Source organism: Larus michahellis, chromosome 5 (assembly GCF_964199755.1).
Source record: "Larus michahellis chromosome 5, bLarMic1.1, whole genome shotgun sequence".
NCBI lineage: Eukaryota > Metazoa > Chordata > Aves > Charadriiformes > Laridae > Larus > Larus michahellis.
Window position 1 is genome coordinate 86,123,154 of NC_133900.1, and position 19,473 is coordinate 86,142,626.

General features: G+C 47.3%; 1 protein-coding gene across 3 annotated transcripts in view; it reads right to left on the reverse strand.

Moving 5' to 3' along the window:
* Positions 1–308: 308 nt before the first annotated feature.
* GALNTL6 (polypeptide N-acetylgalactosaminyltransferase like 6) overlaps positions 309–19,473 on the reverse strand; it is a 459,205-nt gene continuing 440,040 nt past the window's right edge. For all 3 annotated transcript variants that reach the window (XM_074588461.1, XM_074588460.1, XM_074588462.1), the window contains 2 exons: positions 16,831–16,980; positions 309–11,288 (listed from right to left, as the gene is read on the reverse strand). In XM_074588461.1, coding sequence (XP_074444562.1) covers positions 11,121–11,288; positions 16,831–16,980 — 318 coding nt within the window. In that variant the 3' untranslated portion in view covers positions 309–11,120. The remainder of the gene's footprint in view (positions 11,289–16,830; positions 16,981–19,473) is intronic.

Here is a 19,473-nt window from a genome sequence, read left to right on the forward strand (position 1 = left end):
GAGGGGGACCCACACAGACGTGTCCCCTTGGCAGCAGGGCGCAAGTGCCACCACCAGGCTCAGGTATCGCTCGGGGCTGGTGCCCTCACCGCCTTTCCACAGCCCCTTCTCCTCCTCTCCTCCCCTCAGCTTCAAATCTGACTGCTCTCCTGACGTGTCCCAACCTGCAAAAGCCCTTTAAAGCTTGTTCCTTGAAGGCTTGCACCTGATGTTACCAAAGGTAATTAGATAATTGATACACAACTCACACGAGCCTCCCCGGTTTCTTTCCCCGGGCCGTGAGCCTTAAACGATGCAAATGGGCGCGTCCTCTCTTGTTTTACTGCGTTTAACTCTAGGCTACGTTAAAACTAGCACCTAATTGGTTTTGATGTATCTAAAGCACTTTATTGTTCCTTTAATAATAATTTTTAGTTGTTCCCAGTTGTTCCCTTGCCAAGGGTAGTAGTGCCTGTAATGTTAACGACTCCAGCCTCGTTAGGGACTTGATGTGAGTTTTTGTTATCCATAAAATCCCCCTCACTTGTATTCTGTTGTGTCGTTGTAACCACCGTTGCAGATTATCTTCATTATGGCACAATATTTACCAAGGTTTGCTCAGTGGAGCTGCCTGTCAGGGATTAGGCCCAAACAGTTTAGGTGGAAAATATCAGTTTTTCTTTTTTTTTTTTCTTCCTTTGGCTGGCACTTGACTACAGCACCCTTTAAAGCTCTCTAGACGAGAAATGGGCACGTATTTTCAGTGCATGCTTATAGTTTTCTTATTTTTGCTGCTTTTGATGTTCAAAGGTCTTCAGAAGCGATGCTCACTTTAACCGTCCCCTCAGAAAGCTGCCTGAATAAATTAGATTGCGTCCAGCGAAATCCTGCCACAACTCCGCCGTGTGCGGCGGCCGGCGGGGGTGAATGTGACCAGCTCTTTGGGAGGAGGCAGTTCTACGGTGGAGATACAGCCCTGAAGAACTGAAGGGTGTGGGCATGCGTTCAAAAATCAAAACATTTCAAAAAGTTACAGGGCTCAAAGTAAAGAGGTGCCAATAAAAAAAAAAAAAAAAAAAAAAAAAAAAAGAAAAATCGTTCCTTTAAAGATAAATAAAGCAATAGGCAACAAGGTACTCTTCCTTCCCTGGTCTTTGAAGGTGGCCAATGGACTCCTGCCGTTCCCTGCGTGGCTCCTGCGGCGGGCCAGGCCTGCTCAGGAGGGTGACGTGTTTCACACCTTACCAGGTGGAGGTGGAAGAAGAACCAGTGCTGGGAATTTCTTGGTTGTATTTTTTGTCGCTGTGGAGGGCAGGGGGGACAAATAAATCCCTACCTGCGTGACTTTTTGCTAGCACCAAGTCCTCGCTGCCGTTCCCTGTGCTCCCCGGCTTGTCACCTGGGGACTCTTGTGTGCCTGCCACTGCTGTGTCCTCGCTCCTGCATTTGCCTCCGATTTCGGGGCAGGAGTGTGGCTATTGCCGGAGCTGACAGGGCTCTTCCTTGGGGAGGGCGACGTCGGTGTCCCTCTGTGGCGTTCACAGAGCCGGTGGCCGGGGCTGCGGGACCAGTTCTTTCATCAGCAGCGGAGGAACAAACCGAAACACTGATGCTGGAGCTTCCGAGAGGTATTTATTCGTTCAGATTGTGGTCATTTTTTTTTTTTTTTTTCTAAACTGTACTTCAGCAATCTTTTACTTGGTATTCCGTCACATAATACATCCAAATATAAAATAGGACAGGTGTACAATTTTTATTCCATACTTCAGCTGCTTAATTACAGTCCAGTAATTTACAGGCATGCGCTCTCTGTAAATCCTTTAAGCATGTTTCGAAAACATCACTGTAATGCATCGTTAAGTTGGTCAAAGCTTCTACAACTGTTTAATAACATCTAAGCCAACTATCTCAGACTAGTCCGTGCAGAAGTGTATGTTTTCCTTTTACTTATTATAATGTATATATTACTAATCGTAGTCTATTGTATAATACTTCAAATGCACGCACCTGAAAATATTTTCCCCGTTTTATTTTTTTTTCCAGAGAGCTATATTTCCTAAATTACAACAACCAAAGAATTTCACCTCGATTCCCAGAAAATTAGACAACTCCGCTTTGCTTGTTGCGGGAGCTCTACCAGCCGCCTGCCAGCCCAGCTCCTCGCTGCCCGCTTTGCCGACCGGCACGTGGATAGGGACGACACAACGGTGTCTCCAGCTCTTTACGAATAGTTCAGAAGAGTTGAATTGCCAGGGAATGTTTTGTCCTGAATGTGGTTTAACAGCGAGTGAAGGCTGTAATTCCAGACTCTCAGAAAAGCGAGAGAAATGGCTATTTTGCAGGATACCTGCAGGAAAGGGCGCCTGGAAAACGCTCCGACCATCGGCAAGGCTGGGTGACAAACAGAAGCATCTCAGAGGCTCAGAAGGGACCACAAATTTCTATTTTGCCACCTAATCCTTGGAAGATCATGCGTGTGTTTGTGTGGGCTGGACCGTGGTGAGGGCTGGGATGAGCGATGGAGCACATCGCTGGAAAGCCGGGCGATGCCCAGCTACTCCGGCCAACAGCGTTTGAGGTGGAGAACCACCGGTCAGGCCAGAGTCAGCAGGAACGTGCCCCTCGCAGGGCTGGCAGCCGTGGGGAAAGACTCCCAAGCCCAGGGATCAGGGTGATATCGCCACGGCACAGAATTGTATGGAAAACTGGCAGCAGAGCCCTGATGAAGCATGGTTATCCGCCCAGGTGTAGCCCACCATGAAACCTTGAGATGTAGAGCAACGTGGAGGCTGACATGGGAATAGAGGGAAACAAATTTTAGGGGGCTTATTTTTCTTCTCTGTGAAATCCCCCTTCCTCGGCGGATTTAACAGCGCATTGCACAGCCTTGGCGCTGGTGCGCTCATCTCCTGGGACCTCGCTCAGCCAAGGGACAGGTTCCATCCATGTGCCCTGCTTACAAACTACTGCCTCCGGAGGCTGTGTAGGAAACGGGAAACAGGAGACAAATGAACAGGGTCTCTGCTGAGATGAAAGAAAAGCTGATGTTTTACTGCCATCTCTGCAAAGGCAGCTTTGATGATGGGAGTCACGGGGACGTCTTTTTGTAGACATTAACTTTGCTGACCTATTGGAGAATAAACTGAAAGCAAAAGCTGCTGCAAGATGGACAATCTCCCTCTTTTGGGGTTCTGTAAGAAAAGCCCCTCTGACTCTCTGCAGCTTGACTCGCTGTTAACCCGCGTCATGCATTAATCAGTAATGACGCTGATCACGCATCCATTTCAGATTTGCCATAATGCCTCCAGTTAAAGTTGATACAACCCCTTGGTGGCTTGTACAAACCACACGTTAATGTAATTCTCAGTTTCTTGTAACTACGTTAGCTCAATAAGGATAATGACAAGTACCCTGCTTGCCAAGGGTAAGTTCAGCGGCTTCTAAACATCCGTAAGAAGTGTATCCACCAAATAAGATGCCTCTGTTCTTACATATTCCCCTCTCTGGGTAGTGCTGAATTTTGAAGACGGCTGAGAAAGCAGATGAGTGACGCAATTTGCTCCCTCAGAGAGGTTTGTCTGTGCTACGAGCTCTATCTCTGCCATGCGCAAAGTTCGTGGTGAAACTGATGGCAAGGCCAGGACCTCTGCCTTCTCCTCGGGGGCTTCTCTCCTCCCCACCCCCTGCACAAGCCGCAGGGGCACCCGGGCCAGGAAGGCTCCTGGCTCTGCCAGGTCACCATCAAAGCAGCTTCAGTCCCACTTAGCTCCAGGAAGGGACCTGCAGCAGCAGAAACACCTCTGGCACCAGCCAGAAAAGAGGGAAGAAAGAGGTCGGGCATTCTGGCAGAATCCCTGCCGATGGGGTCCAGCAGAAGGAAAGAAACACCAAACAGGGAAAATAAAGAAAATACCTGAACTGGATAAACAGAGGTGAATGCTGCAAGGAGTCACCAAGGCAGAGCCACCCCGTTCTGGTTTTAAGAGCCATATGAGATGTCTGCAGAGAAGCACGCGTTGTCTGGACCCACGCAGGGAGCAGGCAGAGCTGCTTTGCACTGATCTGGGTTGACGTCTCCTGGAAAATTTAGCTAAACACTTCTCCTCCTTCGAAAACACCTGAGATGCAGCAAAATATTAACCTGAGGTAAACCACTGACCGTAACGTTCTGCTTCTACACACTAAACACAAAGCATCCTTCGGAACGCAGGTACGTACCTTCGGTGGAACACTCAGCCCTGGCTGGTGGCCAGTCCAGCTTTGCTCTCCTTGGGCTCACGTATTTCACCACCAACACATCAGATTACGCAGTTCTCTTTACCCTAAATTTCAGTCCTTTGCAGGAGGGGGTGGAACTGATTGCCTCTCCATTCCTGAATGTTTGTGATGGAAATAAACACGCAAGCCCTGCTATGAAGAGGTATCCAAAATTATCAGTGGCTGACCTTTGTAGGCCATGCTTCCTTCACGTCCAGAAATAAACCCTGTTCCTGCCTCTTCCCTTTTACCACCAATTTCCTCCTTCCCTTCTCAATTAAACTGCCAGCCCCTGATCTCACCGTTTGGCCTTTCACCTCTGCACAAGCTCACGGCTCCTGATCTTCTTAATCTCAGATCATTACCATCAATCACGCCTTTGGGCGAGTGAAACCCTCCTCTCACCGAGGGCTGCCAGGGCCCTATGGATCTTCCCGGCTGATAACACCGCTTTAGATCTGGTGCCAGTCAGGGGTTTTGACTAAACTGTGCCTGCTGGTGGTTTGTGCCAATTAGATGCTCCAAGCCGATCAGCACAAATGTGCTGGGGCTGTGGTTCCTCCCAGCTTGCGTCGTTTAACTGGGAGAGGTGAAGGATTAACTTAATTAAATCAACTAATACTTTGACAAAGCATTAGGGATACCGCCAAGGTTAATGAGGGCTAAGGTTAATGAGGACCAAGTTTTCCTTTCCTGTGTTTTAATGTCTTTTAGACAGAAGCACTGCCCAGCCTTCCTCACTGCAGCCCCCACCACATCCTTACACCGTCCACGAGAGCTGTCTCCGTGCCTAATTCAGCTGCTTCTCAAAAATGGCTCATCCTGACTTTTCGTGCACCTTCTGCTGAGCAGGGGCTTTCCTGCTGGCCCACTTTGCATGGCTCCTTCTCATCCATATATCCATATATTCCCTGGGGCAAGGCACCTACCGCGGTGGCCACACAAAAGAAGCTTCTATTTGCGTACAATTAACAACACTGTGGATGTCACACCTCTAGGTAACCGCAAATTCTTGCTGTTTTTAACCCATCTCCTCTTCACATGGCTCCTTCTCACCCATGTATTCCCTGGGGCTGGGCTCTACCGCAGTGGCCACACAAGAGGAACTTCTCTTTGTGTATAATTAACAGTGCTGCGGATGCGGCACCTCCAGGGAACCACGAAATCTTGCTGGTTTAACCCATCTCCTCTTTGTTCCCCTGTTGCCTGCTCTCTTTTCAGAAGGGCCATGGAAGACCTTAACACTTCAGGTCTTGTAAAAAAGACAAAAATACTAAGCTAACGGGAAGCTCGTAATTAGCTAAGACTCTTAAGGCATATCAGACTGCAATGTCTGAATGCAACTTTTTTCAGGAACTGTTCCTAGGGAGTGATTTTTTCCCCTCTGGCACCGTGCTGCCCATCTGCCGTGCCAAACGCCAGCCCAGCACTTTGAGAGGTCCTGCTCCGGCCCCGCTCCGTGACACTCCGAGCGCACGGACAGCCCCCGCGCGGAGCACGGGCATTTCTGAGTCCTGCTGAAGCTTTCAGGAACTGCGACGCGTTTTCCTCATCATCCCTGGCTAAACCTTCTCGTTGTTTGTTTGCTTCTACGCAGGTTTCTTAGACAGTTTTTAGAAGTTTTTTTCCCCTCTGTTTAGATTTTCTTCAGTCCAGTGTATTCAGAATTATAAAACGGGAACATGAGATTCCAGGAGACCTCAGGACAGATTTATGTGTGACGCGTGGTTAAAAAAAAAACCTGTTAGCAACTAACTATACAGATTCACTAAAATTTGGGGTTTTTTTTTTAAGACTAAAAATCTTAAATAGAAAGCGCTACACACTAAAGATTTACTAAACTATGTTACTTATTTGTCTAAAATTTTCCAGTCAATGGATACTATTTCAGAACAAGAAGTTTAGCAAAATCTCTTGGTACACTAGACATATATAATGCAATACCAGGTATTTTTATATATACTATAAACATATACATATATAATACAATACCAGGTATTTTTCCTTGGGTTGTGGGGTTTTTTTCTTGTTTGTTTGTTTGTTTGTTTTGTTACCTTTTGGCTTATTCCTGATAATTTTTTAAAGGTCTTTCAAAACTTCCCGATAGGGCACGATACCCCCAACCAGGGCAATCCTCAAAATGTTGCATAAAAGCAGCGCTGGACCCTTGTGCTCGTTCTGGGAGGCCACACGGACCAGCTTTGGAAGCGGGTGAAACAAATGAATTCCTGAACTTTACACGTCTGATAGGAGCTACAAAAAAGCTACTTCCGATCAGCTTTTTTGTTTGCAAGGGTTTTGAAATGGTTTTCCTAACAGCCTTGATGGATTAAAACCCCCAAATAAGTCCATTATCACATTCTTTTTTTAATGTACATCCTGTGTTCTCTTGGCAAACGCTGGGCCGACAGCATTAAAGATCGATGCTCTTTAAGCAGAAACCGGGCGGCCGCCGCGTTGCCAGGCCCCCGGCGCTGCCACGCTCCATCCCCGTCTCCCCAGCAGCTCAAAAGGGTCCCACTCACGCAGTCCCTTGCAGAAGTGAGCAGTGAGATTGTGAATAAATTCTGATTATGATGACTTTTTTAAAAAAAAACCAAACAACTCAAACAAAGGTGACATCCACTCTTACAGAGGTGCAACCCACCAAATCAGTTTGATTAAGCTATTTATAGACATTTCCTCTTCGATTTTCTGTGGCATTGAATTTCCCTGAGCTCACGGAGATGCGGTGCCTGGAAGCTGCCGGTCGGCAGCGGTTGTGAAGTGCTCAGCATCTTCCCCTCAGGCTCAGCCTGGCTTTAGCACGAGGAAGACCTTGTTCAGCAGCGACAGGCCATTTATTCGCAAACCGATAACCCCGGGAAGCAGGCATTACATCATTAAAATAGCCGTACTGTTGGAGAACGTTTGCTCTAAGGCAATCTCATTTTCCTGGGCTCAGGCTGTGCCCAATGCAAAGTGAAGTCTCGTCACGTCTCTGCAACAAGACAGTGAAACCTTTCCCAGCTCCTCCCGCCTCCCTCAGGCCCTCTCCCCTACTCTGGAATAGAACCACAGAATCACAGAACGTGTCGGGTGGGAAGGGCCCTCTAAAGGCCACCCAGTCCCACCCCCCTGCAGTAGCAGGGACATCTCCAACTAGACCAGGTTGCTCAGAGCCTCGTCCAGCCTGGCCTTGGATGTCTCCAGGGATGGGGCCTCCACCCCCTCTCCGGGCAACCTGGGCCAGTGTCTCACCACCCTCAGTGGAAAGAACTTCTTCCTAATGTCTCATCTAAACCCACCCTGCTCTAGTTTAAAACCACTATATATATATCCAGGGAAACACATCATTTTAGAGCTTTAGTTGTGCTCGGTGTTTATTCCCGCCTTTCCAGTTCCTCTCTCCTGTGGTAGTCATTTGCTGGCCACAAAAAAAAAAAAAGAGTCCAACAATCCTAAACTGGAAAAGTTCAGGGTAGGTGCTGATGAACTCTCAAGATACAAAGACCTTCTTTTCTTGATTAAAGCCCTCTCAACCATAAAACAATTAATTGAAAAAAACCCTGAGCAAGTCACCAGCTGGGGCGGATTAGTACAGCTCCACTCAAATGATGAGCCCACCTCAGCTGATGCTACCCGTGCATGAGATTCCAAACGTATTCAGAATTATCTGGGTTTTTTTTTTTTTTAAATTCTGCGAAGAAACATCACAGCCTTTTGGAGAAATGCGTATTAAAGCTAAACGCTCCCGGTGAAATATGAGAGGAAGATATATCTGCCCATCCTCTCAAGTTGTTCAGAAGTTTGTTGGGTGGAAAAGATATGGCTGCGGGAAGACTTGAAGAAATGCTGGATGTTAAGTTAGTGATGAAATAGTTATCGGCGGAAAGCTCTGGAGAACACCCAAGACAGAATTTAATTTATAGGTAGGGATAATCATTTATTAGTCGTAAAACTTCCTGTGGAAGGAGCCCCGTGCTTAGCAACTCACACCCATTCTGGGGATCCCTCACCCCGACCGCGCTGCAGCGCCCTGGCCCCAGGGCCACCTTCTGCCCAGAGGAGGGCCTACAGATGGCTGGGGTGAAGCTGCATGCCGGGGCTTTTTCCCTCAGTTCTTAAAAAATGAGAAATTTGCTTAAGCTGAGAACAGTGAGATAACCACCTTCAGTATTAGGCTAATACGTCCTATAGTTTTTTTTCTGTGCAGTTCTGGATACACTAAATATTTGAAAGATCAGCCACAAAGTGAAAACAAACCTCTCTCCTCCATCTGCCTCTTCCCACTGGTCACGTACGTGTGTATGTACACACACGCATGTGTGTCTGTTTTTATGCTGTGCTGTGGCAAATTCTCATTAAACTTTCCTCAAGATACGGACCTTCATTTAACCTTTGTATTTCCAGATTGATCAATACTTGTTTCACTGCTGACTCACAACAAACTCCAATATATTTTCCTTATTTTTTGCCTGCAAAACCTGAAAACATTACGTAGATCATATTTTCCCCCCCCGAACATCTGAATATTAGTTACATGGACTGTTTCCTGCCAAGGACTGCGAGATCTTACAATTAGCGCCCGGCGCCGAGGAAGGGGCTGGCTTCCTCGGGCAGTGCTTCGGCCGTGCCACGTCGCGCAGGGAGGGATGTCACAGGCGCGGGGGCTCTTTGCTCCCACAGCAGCCCGCTTCCCATTAGACATTTCAAACCCAGACCAGCGAGATGCAGTCAGACACGGAGAGATACAGCCCCACCAGTCTGCGCATAATGGAAATCGCTCGGCTGCTTTAGCAATTCTCTATTTTGGGCACACGGTGTTGCTGCCAGGACTTTTGACAGTTTGGGGCCAGTCACCAGCAGCAGCTCGAGGGCTGTGTTTACATTTTTAGGCAGCCACTTTCTTCTTCTTCCATCCAAATCCTCCTTCCTCATGCTCAGGCTGCAAATAACCGATGCTCCGAGCGCGGCACCGGGGAAGGCTGACGCTCTGGGTACCGGGAGCTGAACAAATCCGAGCCGCCTCGCACAGCAGCCCTTCTGCGTCCATTCCTGAGTGCTCCCGATCTTCATAGTGAATTTAAACAATACCTAAACCAGCTCGCTTATTTTAAAATACTAAAAGGAGAAGTCTAACTCTACAGACACATTTCTTTTGGGTTATTTGAAAGATCTCTAACTTGCAGCAACTGCTCAGTGTATGGATGCATTTCACAGTCTTCCCAGTGCGTGCGTCCTGAATGCCACAGGATCTCATTCCCCTCCTAAAAAGTTCCTGTGACCCACATTTTTGGGTCTTAATCTACAACCACGAGGCGCTGCCATCAAACAACACGCGGTTACTGACGGCAGGACCATCCTCTGGGTGCAATCGATGCTCCTTGTGCACGAAGGCAGCTTAAGGAGCAGCAAGGAAAGCACAGTCCCCCTCCTCCCGCCACGCGGGGCGGATGTTTTTGGTTGTCAGCCACCTCTCCAGCAGCATCAGAACAAGCCACGTAATCACGGAGGGTATTTTTGGAACCTGAGCGCACTGTTGCAGCCACGCCTCAGAGATGTGATCTGTCTGCATTTTCATCTGCGAATTCATCTTGCAAGTTAAAGCAGGCCACGTACTTACTTGATATAAATTTATACTTGCTCTTACCTTGAAAAATCCCAAACCTGTCAGTTATGTTTCACGCATCAGAATTAGCTGAATTCTGCTGAGAGGAACCATCGTTCCCCCAGACAAGCTTCAGAGGCCTCTCAAGCCAACAGCTTGGTGGGTCTGAGGGACTCCACGGGCCACGATGATCATCAACGTGACAAAAGCCCGTCTGACCCTGAACTGTGCCCAAAGCACCAAAATATCGCGACATTGAGCTTGTTTGCACTTCTCGTTCCCTCCGTCGTGAGATCTACCATGCCATTCACTTCCTAACTCTGGAAAGTTCACCTGATTGCCACCACGGACTTCTACACTCTGACAGCACCCAGCATGTTCCATGTCCATTTTTCAGCCTATTTTCAATGTAACGTATACTTTGGTAAGGATTCTACCTTTACAAAAGGTAGCTGGTCCACAAGCCTTCCATTATGCTGCAGCTGCTGCTGTTATATTTGTCACTGAAAAAAAATAATTCTCACCTTGTGTGACAACGCGATTTGAATCACAGTTGCTAAATATATCATGTATAGAAATTTGATTGCTTTACTTTTTTTTTTTTCCTGAAAGGGGGAAATGTGAGGGGAAAAAACCTTACAGTTTATTTCATGCTTCACTACAGTGTAATTCTAGACCCTAAGAATTCTACCGTTCCTATTTTGGTAATGAATGGAATGTAAGAGGGAGGTATTTAAAATTAATTGCAGCAGTTCTGAGGGTTAAACCTGCTTAACCCAACCTTTTATTAAGAGAATGTCAACAGAGCATATATCTTGTCTAGGGAGTGCTGGGACGTCATTATTCTTCTACCAGCACGTTTAGTTCTAAAACCTGGGATTTCTTCAGGTTCCTGTAGCCGTCGTGCACACCACAAACCCAGCCCAAACCACAGCGTCTGTTCTGAGCTACTCACTGCAGCAGGATTTCACCTGAGAAACTCGGGAGTTTTGTTTTACTTTATTAACTTGGAGTATTTTTAAACAGTTTTTAAACAAAGTTTTTCCCTTGACCAGCAAGGGAATTTTCAGCCTGAAGTTCTCAGCAGCATCCGGCGAGGCTCGTGGCCAAGTTCTTCAGGTCCTGTACATCCACAGGGACAGCACGCTGGCTCCTGCATTTTCTTAAGCCTCAGAACAGATTTCCTGGATCTAGGAAATTTAATTCCTGACTCCTTTGACCCAGATGCTGGCAAAAATGTCGTCTGCAGTCCGTCGGTAATTGGGTGTGTTCATTGTTTTTTTTCTTCTTCTTTCTAGGAACTGGCCTTGCTGTTAAATTTTTCTAAAACAGTCGTATTAATATGTTCAAAAATCCACTGTTGAGTTTCAGATAAAGGATCACATCTGTTCATGAAAATCTTCTTCTCGGCTGGGTTGCAATCGATGCAGCTGCTGCTTACCGCATGGAACAAAGTTTTGTCCTACAGGAATGAAAAAAAAAATAAATAGAATTAAGTAGCAAATGCCAGGTCACTGGAAGTGTTCTCATTTTACAGAACACGGATTAAGACGGCCCTGTCTGAAATGATTTTGTGGTCTCCGTGTGCTAACCTTGTGCAATAACCACAGCCGTTATTAGGAGGCTGTAGAGAATGGAGTGGTTTTTTCCCCTTGGGTTATTATCCTTCCTGCAACTGGGGACTCAGGAGAGAATGAGGAGACATCTTCTGGTCTTTAACTAACAACCACATAAAAGAGTGAAAAAATAGAATGTCTTTTAACGACCTGTGCGTAACATGTGCTTGCCTGGACCCCATGTAAATGTCTGAACCTGAAAAGTGGGGGGGTTTGTTGTTGTTTGGATTTGGTTTTGACAATTTCCAACGCACTCCTGGGCAGGAGGATCTGTAACGGTCTGTCTGGAACATGGGTACACCTCAACTCGAGGAAGATGTCAAAACCGACTTATTCAGTGAAGAGGCGTGATGGACGGACAGAGCCAGGACTGACACCCTCAGTTCTCACCCCATGAACTGCAGCCTCTGCCGATGGCCTCCACGAGACCAGCCGCTGAAATACCCTCCATCCGACCAAGGAGGGAATCCTAACCCTCTTTTAGCTCCCTGTGGAGGCTTTGTGAAGATAAGCGTGATTAAGAATGTTTATGATGAGTTCACATAGGCAAGTGTTTGGGACAGGCAGACGTGGGAGCGGTTGGACGGTTTGAAATCTTCCAGGGGACAGACATTTACTGCGTCTGTTGGAATAAAATTCAGCAGAGTCTCGGTAAACCCCATCCAGGCTTTTCCCCTCCATGCCAAACATGCCCTGCCAGTACTTTAATACTGCCCCAGGATGTGCCCGCTTGCCCGCTTTGCGAGAGGGGGGAAAAAAAAGAAGCTGCTTGTCAAATTGCAAGTGATTAAAAACTCTGAAAGGCATCTGGGTGCTGAGCAACAATCACACAGAGACGTCACTTTAACTAAAAATACCCTGCATTCAAAAAAGAAGTAGGAAGACGAAACCAAATATAACACAATAAGTCAACAAGAAACAGTAGCTATTTAAAAATACTTGTTAAAAGAAGGTTGTTTTTTTTAAATTTAAGATGAAATTGATTTTGGGGGATATGAAACATTGGTCAAGTCCAATGCCCTTTTTTTCCCTATTAACACGTGCAAGATGGCAAGGTGAAAAGCCCCTCGTGCCGTGGCGGAGGGTGATGGTGGTAGGGCACCTTCCACCAGCGCTGGTGCTCACCACAATGCCTGCCCTCCCCAGGGCTGCGGCTGAGCCCAGCAGACAGGGCTGGAACCCAGCAGAGGAAGGTGGCATCTGGCCTTCCTTCTGTCTTGGCTGGGCATGGGGGTCACGCTATTAGGAAGCCGGAGTTGGAACACGAGAAGCTTTAATAGGACAGCTGGTTCAAGAAGAGAGGAAACTGCTTCAGAACAAAAAGCGTGCTATGAAAAGCACCCCGGCCTTTCTGGCCGTCTGTCTTCTCACAGAAATGTCCAGGGGATGCCATCTTTGAGTGAAGCATTGCTGGTGCTTCCTTTTAGGAAGCCTGGTTATTAGGAGAGAAGAGTGTCTTTGAAGAACAGGGACACAGTTACCACTCTGGAAAAACTTCTGGCTGACTTAGCCGTATATAAAGGCCTATTAATTTATCACGTCAAGCTTACGCTGACCTAAGGTCAAAGCCTGCTGCTCTTACGGATTTCAATGGAAACAGGCTCAGGACTTTGAGGGGTAACAGTTGCGTGCATCCCCGAGAAGAACTTTCCAAGAGAAATATATGAATCCCTCTTTACAACAGTATTAAAAAGCCACAAGAGCTCTTGCGGAGACTTTTCTAACATCTGAAAACAGCAAAGCGATTTTTTTTTTTTCATCTGCATGAAGGCAAGCCTGAAGATTATTTGCAGAAGAAGAAACTTCTCCATTCTGTGATAAGATAATGGGTCTCGACAGTTCAGGGGGTTGGTAATGAGCCACGGAGCCTTTCAATTCTCCCAGGTCACTGCTGTAACGATGGCCACGGTCAATAGCAACTGGAAGCCATTATCAGCTGGTGGCTGCAGTAGTTTATCTGAAATTAGTTGGTAGCCCCGGCGCACTTTTGTCAGGACAGATACAGATGTCCAAATGATAAAAGCCACTATCACAATGACACGTCTTGGGTTGGCTGAGGAAATAATCTACGTACCCACTGTGTGACGAGAGAACTCACTCCTACAGCTTGTCCCTGAAGCTGTCAGGAGAAGACGAGCGAACCGCGCTCTTCCGGGCATGGTTTTTGACATTGTCAGCCTAACGACTATCAGAATCACTAGGCTCAGGGTATTATTGTACAATGAAACTGATTTTGCGCAATTGTTTCTTTTTAAAAACCTACTGAAAGAGCCCTCTCTCGGATACCTGTGCTCTACAAATAGCACTAGCGGGACCAGGGCACATCAATGGGATCGTACTTTGTCAGACCCAATGTACTACCTGTCAACCAGAGCGATGCTACATTGAGGACCAGCGGCGTATTCCTTCACTGGGAGGGATGGGAATTCGTAGGCACTGTTGATCTTTGGCTCTGGCATGCTTAGGAGTCTCAAAGAGAGTCGAGGAAACAGCTTTAGGTTGGGAAGCCGCTATTCTCCCAGATCTCTAATAATTTCAGGTTATTCACATTTATCTGATTTCTCACATTGCTCCCATCATTGATGGGAGCCCCATTATGGTGTCAGTATTTTTTGTTCCCGGTATTAAACTCACTTTCTTCTGTCTCCAACACGCAGGAGAGTTTATGGTATGACTGGGGTTCATTCTACTCCATCGCCGCTTACAGGGATTCCTTAAAGGTATACCTGGCTGCTTTCTTATAGACCAATATTTTGGATTGGTCCTAAAAACCTGATTATTTAATATCGCAGACTTACTAGGCTTCCAAGTAGTTGCTTGGATGTAGTTTAACGTGCAGCCGCATATGTGATTAGCAGTATGGGAATAAGAATAGTTTTCTGACACGTGTTTATTAGTGGTATTTTTGGTTCTATTTATCTGAAAAGAATCCAGTTTGCACACACTGAGACCGCACTGCAACGAGAAACTAAGTGCAGGGAGAAGCTGGAAGGGAATTTTTTCAGAAGAGCACTCCTTACCCAGAGTAAAACATTAATGTATTCCACTTGCCACTAAAATATTTAAGCTGTTTTTATTTGCCAGTATCCAAATAGAGGTTGTCGGGGTTTCTATGCTCTCAGAATATGGAATCTTAAAACAGTGCCTGGCTTCAACCTGTATTTGCAGCATTCTGTAATCTCGTCACAGCCCCAACTTCTCCTTACCAGTGGCTCGAGGATGCGAACGCTCATGAGAAGAGACTCATCCTTAAAAGAATAAAACCCTCTTCTAGTTTTACAGGAACAGTGTGACAGCGTGGTAAGAAACGCTTCATATTAAGCATCTTGTAAGATACTGACAAACAAGGTCATTTTTGCTCCAACATGGGAAGCATTATTGGCAGCGGGATCGGTGACCATTAGGTCATTAGCCACAGTGTCCGTACGCGGTGCCGAGAACAGGCCTGAGTTGCTGACCCGCTCGCTGTTTGCTAAAGGGAGGCACTTCTCGCTTAACCAGACCACTACCTAGTTCCTGGGGGTGCAAGTTTAGTAGCAGAGCACCCTCTACAGAACAGGCTCCAGCAGAGATCAGTTAAACCAATGTAACATCCTTTTCTTCCACAGGCTGGGTTTTTTTTGGGGGGGGAAACACTATAAATCCTATTGCCAAGACGTCTTCAAAACTAGATAAGGATTATATTGTGAGGATTTTGGAGGTAGAGCTGTACCACCACAAATCTCTAATGTAACTCCCCCCTGTATCTGAGGAAACAGACTGTGTGAAACACTAAAAACCTGTTTGCTGGGTAGCCCAACTAAAACTAAGCCTAAAGAAAACCATGTATACGTAATTCTATTTTTCCAATGCAGTTTCTTCATTTGAAGGTTTATGCAAACTAATCGGCTTGCTGTCAGGGTGGTATTACAGTCAAGGCTGTGTCGGTGCTTCCGTCATGACAAAACTTTGTGGTGTTTCTTGCTGAGATGGAAATGCCTGCCTTGCAGTGGGAATTTTTATACGAGCCCTGTCAGCCTTCTGGAGATGAAAAATGAAGCTGTGCAGAGGATTTAATAGAAATCACACTGTGTATTTTTTCAAATGTCATTTTTCTTTAGTTATCTGCTGTATTCTGCCCACATGAAAGGTGATGAGCCTTATAGAGGGGGTAGCTCCAGACCCGCATTTTGTCTTACGAACAGCTACATCAGGCACCAATGAAGTGCTGAAGGTATGAAAGCTTCTTTCTTGCAGCTTGGGTAGGCAAAAAGATAAATTGGAAGGGCTTTGAAGCAAGAAGGTATTATTATGGCATTATAAAGCCAGATATGCAGCAATACGGCCACGATAATTTATGTCCTCTAAATATCTGGCCCAGACCTTCTCACTTTATTACAGGCAACACCTCGGTTTCAAAGGGATTACACTCCCAGAAAATCTCCAGTTGCAACGTAAACAGGGTAAAGAGGCAGAGGCTAACAAGCAGGCACTCAGAAAAAGGGTTGGGGCGAAACTATTTTTAATAATTCTGAATTATATTTTATATATATAATAATATATTATATTATTCCACTATATATCATTTCAAACTAGAAAGCATTGTTGGTTTTATCTGGCAAAGTCCAATTCCTGGCCCTTGGTCCTCAGCTTAAGCAAGGGGGTGGGGAAGGCACAGCGGGCACCAGAAGCGCCAGAGCTGGGTCTGTCCTTATCCTGCGTGGAACAGAGTTTATTAGTGAAATCATTAAAACGGAACTCGCTGATCGACCATTTAAAAAACCTAACACCACCAACAACTCGGTAGCCCTGCCAGGGCTTTCTGCCCCCAGTCAGGCTCTGGCAGTCTCGAGCTTGACCTCCTGTTTCCAGTGATTTATAAAAATGGGCTGGAACGTGGCAGATCAAAGTAGTGTCTAAGCTGCTTATCTTTCATTTATAAACTCCTGCCTTCTTTGGGCTTACGGCAGTGCTTTTAATGTTTGGTTGGGGTTTTTATTTGTTTTTGAGGGAGATTTTTCTGCCACTTGTAATCTTTAAAACACAGTAAAATAATAATATTTAACTCATGAGCAGCGTTTCTTGCTGCTGTCGCGTTGGATGAAAACGTCTCCAAAGTGCTTCTGTTAAAATGCCACAAGCATCCTGAAGCTCCAGAATGGCAAAACACCTTTCAGGGAGCAGTTCCAGCACAGCCACCCTCTGCGCTGGATCAGATCCATTTTCATTTAAATTTGACCTAAATAGCCCAGCGCTCTGAAGGAACATACTCTGGGGAGATTACCATGAAATTAAATTGGAGTAAGATGGGGGTGGATTTTAAAACATAACCTCTTTGATGGGAAAACATGAGCCTGCGCTAAACTGAGTATGGGCTGATGCTCGGGGACGCTCCGGAGCGGGTCCCACCTTCCTGTAGCTCCAGTGCTGGTTGCCCTTCATCCCGTGGCAGTCGTAGAGCGTCACCGGGCTGCTGTGCGAGACGGCATCCAAGCAGAACTTCCTGGTGTGGAGCGGCTCCCCGGGGCGGATGTCTTCTCTCCAGCCAAATGTGAAGAGCTAGGAAAACAGACAATGCGACGATGTATTATTACCAGAAAAAAAACATCTAACAGCACATGGCCAACGGTTCCCCACTCCTCATCCCGGTTGCTGGTTCAACGAGACCCTGCCTGGGTGCAATTAAGTGATGCCAACCGCAATTAAAGCTGTTATGGTTTGAAAAAGCCCGTGACAATTTATTGCCGTTTAGACAATTATTCTATCATCTGATGAACCCTCCCTGTACAGGAAGGGGACTTGGGGAAAACAAGGAAAAACAAGGATTGAAATATAAATAGATTTAATAGGATAAGACTAAATAATTAACAATAATAATCACAGAATCATAGAATCACCTAGGTTGGAAGGGACCTTTCAGATCATTGAGTCCAACCGTCAACCCAACACTGACAAAGACCATCACTAATTCATATCTCTAAGCGCCACGTCTGCCCGGCTTTGAAACCCCTCCAGGGGTGGTGACTCCACCACTGCCCCGGGCAGCCTCTTCCAATGCTTGACAGCCCTTTCCATAAAGAAATTGTTCCCAATATCCATCCTAAACCTCCCCTGGCGCAACTTGGGGCCATTTCCCCTTGTCCCCTGGCCCGACCCCCCCTGGCTACCCCCTCCTTTCAGGGAGCTGTGGAGAGCGAGAAGGTCTCCCCTCAGCCTCCTCTTCTCCAGGCTGAACCCCCCCAGCTCCCTCAGCCGCTCCTCACCAGACTTGTGCTCCAGACCCCTCACCGGCTCCGTTGCCCTTCTCTGGACACACTCCAGCCCCTCAGTGTCTGTCTTGTGGTGAGGGGCCCAAAACTGGGCACAGCCCTCGAGGTGGGGCCTCACCAGTGCCCAGTCCAGGGGGACGGTCACTGCCCCAGCCCTGCTGGCCACCACTGTTCCTGACACAGGCCAGGATGCTGCTGGCCTTCTTGGCCACCTGGACACACTGCTGGCTCATATTCAGCCACTGTCGACCAACACCCCCAGGTCCTTTTCCTCCGGGCAGCTCTCCAGACGCTCTGCCCCCAGCCTGGAGCGTCCATGGGGTTGGTGTGACCCAAGAGCAGGACCCGGCACTTGGCCTTGTTGAACCTCACACCATGGGCCTGGGCCCATCCATCCAGCCTGTCCAGATCCCTCTGCAGAGCCTTCCTACCCTCCAGCAGGTGAAGATAATAAAGATAATACAGATAAAGAACCAGTATTGATCCTGATACTAATATAACATATACAAGGATTATCCTCAGCCCACTCCATCAGCAGGAAGCTGCACTCCCCACAGGGACAGCCCATGTGGGACCCTGCGAGCGCTGCGGCTGTGGGAGGAAGGGAAGGGCTCAGGGCTCCGTCACCAGGGCAAGGAGTTCTCTGGACCGCCACCATCAAGGGAGAGCGAGAAACTACGCAGCAAACTTTCTAATTTATATCGAATGTGCTGTTCGTGGTATGAAATAATCCTGTTGGCAGCTTGGGTCAAGTGCCCGGGTCTCGCTCCTCCTCAATCCTGCACCTGGTGAGCTCAAAAACACCGAGACCTTGAATCCCACAGAGCCTAGCTGGCTATAAAGTAAATATTTTCACGAATTCAGACACTAGAGTCTTCTAAAAGTGCAGTTTCCCCAAGCGTTAGAAATTAGTCCTGTGTCGTGCACACCAGGACAAAGCGCATTGATGGCGATGTGGAATAAGGCCAGGGATGTTGTGCCAGGAAGGGACAATGTGTGCTAAAGCCTGTACTGCCCCCGTTACAGCCGCACTCGCAGGCTCTCGGGCTGCAGCGAGCCAGGACTCAGAAAACCTCTGCTGGCGACGGCTCCCCAGCTCTCGTTCGGCTCTGCAGAGGAAACCTGGGGAGATCTTCCCATCGCAGCGTTTTTCCCATGTTCAATGAACACTTTCTTTCTGTTTATACGGGACACTCTTAGCATATCCTCTCTCGATTGTCTTTTTCCCCCCAGACAGCACACATCAAATGATCACCATCTTTCTACCGCCAGCCCTGCGAGCTACAGGCAGCTTTTTCCTGCTGCCCACGAGGAGCCGTAGGGGCTCACACTTAATAGAGGAATCTTTCTCCATCAGACGCCGGCTGTCTGAAATGATGCTGTGACACTGACACCTTTCCATCATTGGACGGAGGTGACAGGTCTGACAGCACCGAATGTAAGGATGCAGAGTACATTTTCCTTTCCCACAGACCAGTCCTCGCAGAGAACAGGTTGTAAACCGCTACCGAGAAGCTCTGCCGAGAGCTATCAGGGTTTGGTTTTTCCTTCTTTTTTTTTGGTGTCAGTGCTGTTCTTCAGCTTTTGGCATGACTTTTGATTTTCCGCAGTACAAACGTGGAGAACCCCAGCTCCCACGGCTGGTTCTTCCCCAGCACCCTGCTCCATGGTGGAACCAGCATCTGCAAATCCCAACTGGAGTTGGGCCTCCTATGGGCCTGATCCTCAACACTTCTGTTGTGTTTCCCAGATTTTAACCCTTTCATTACGATAGCTATCTTCT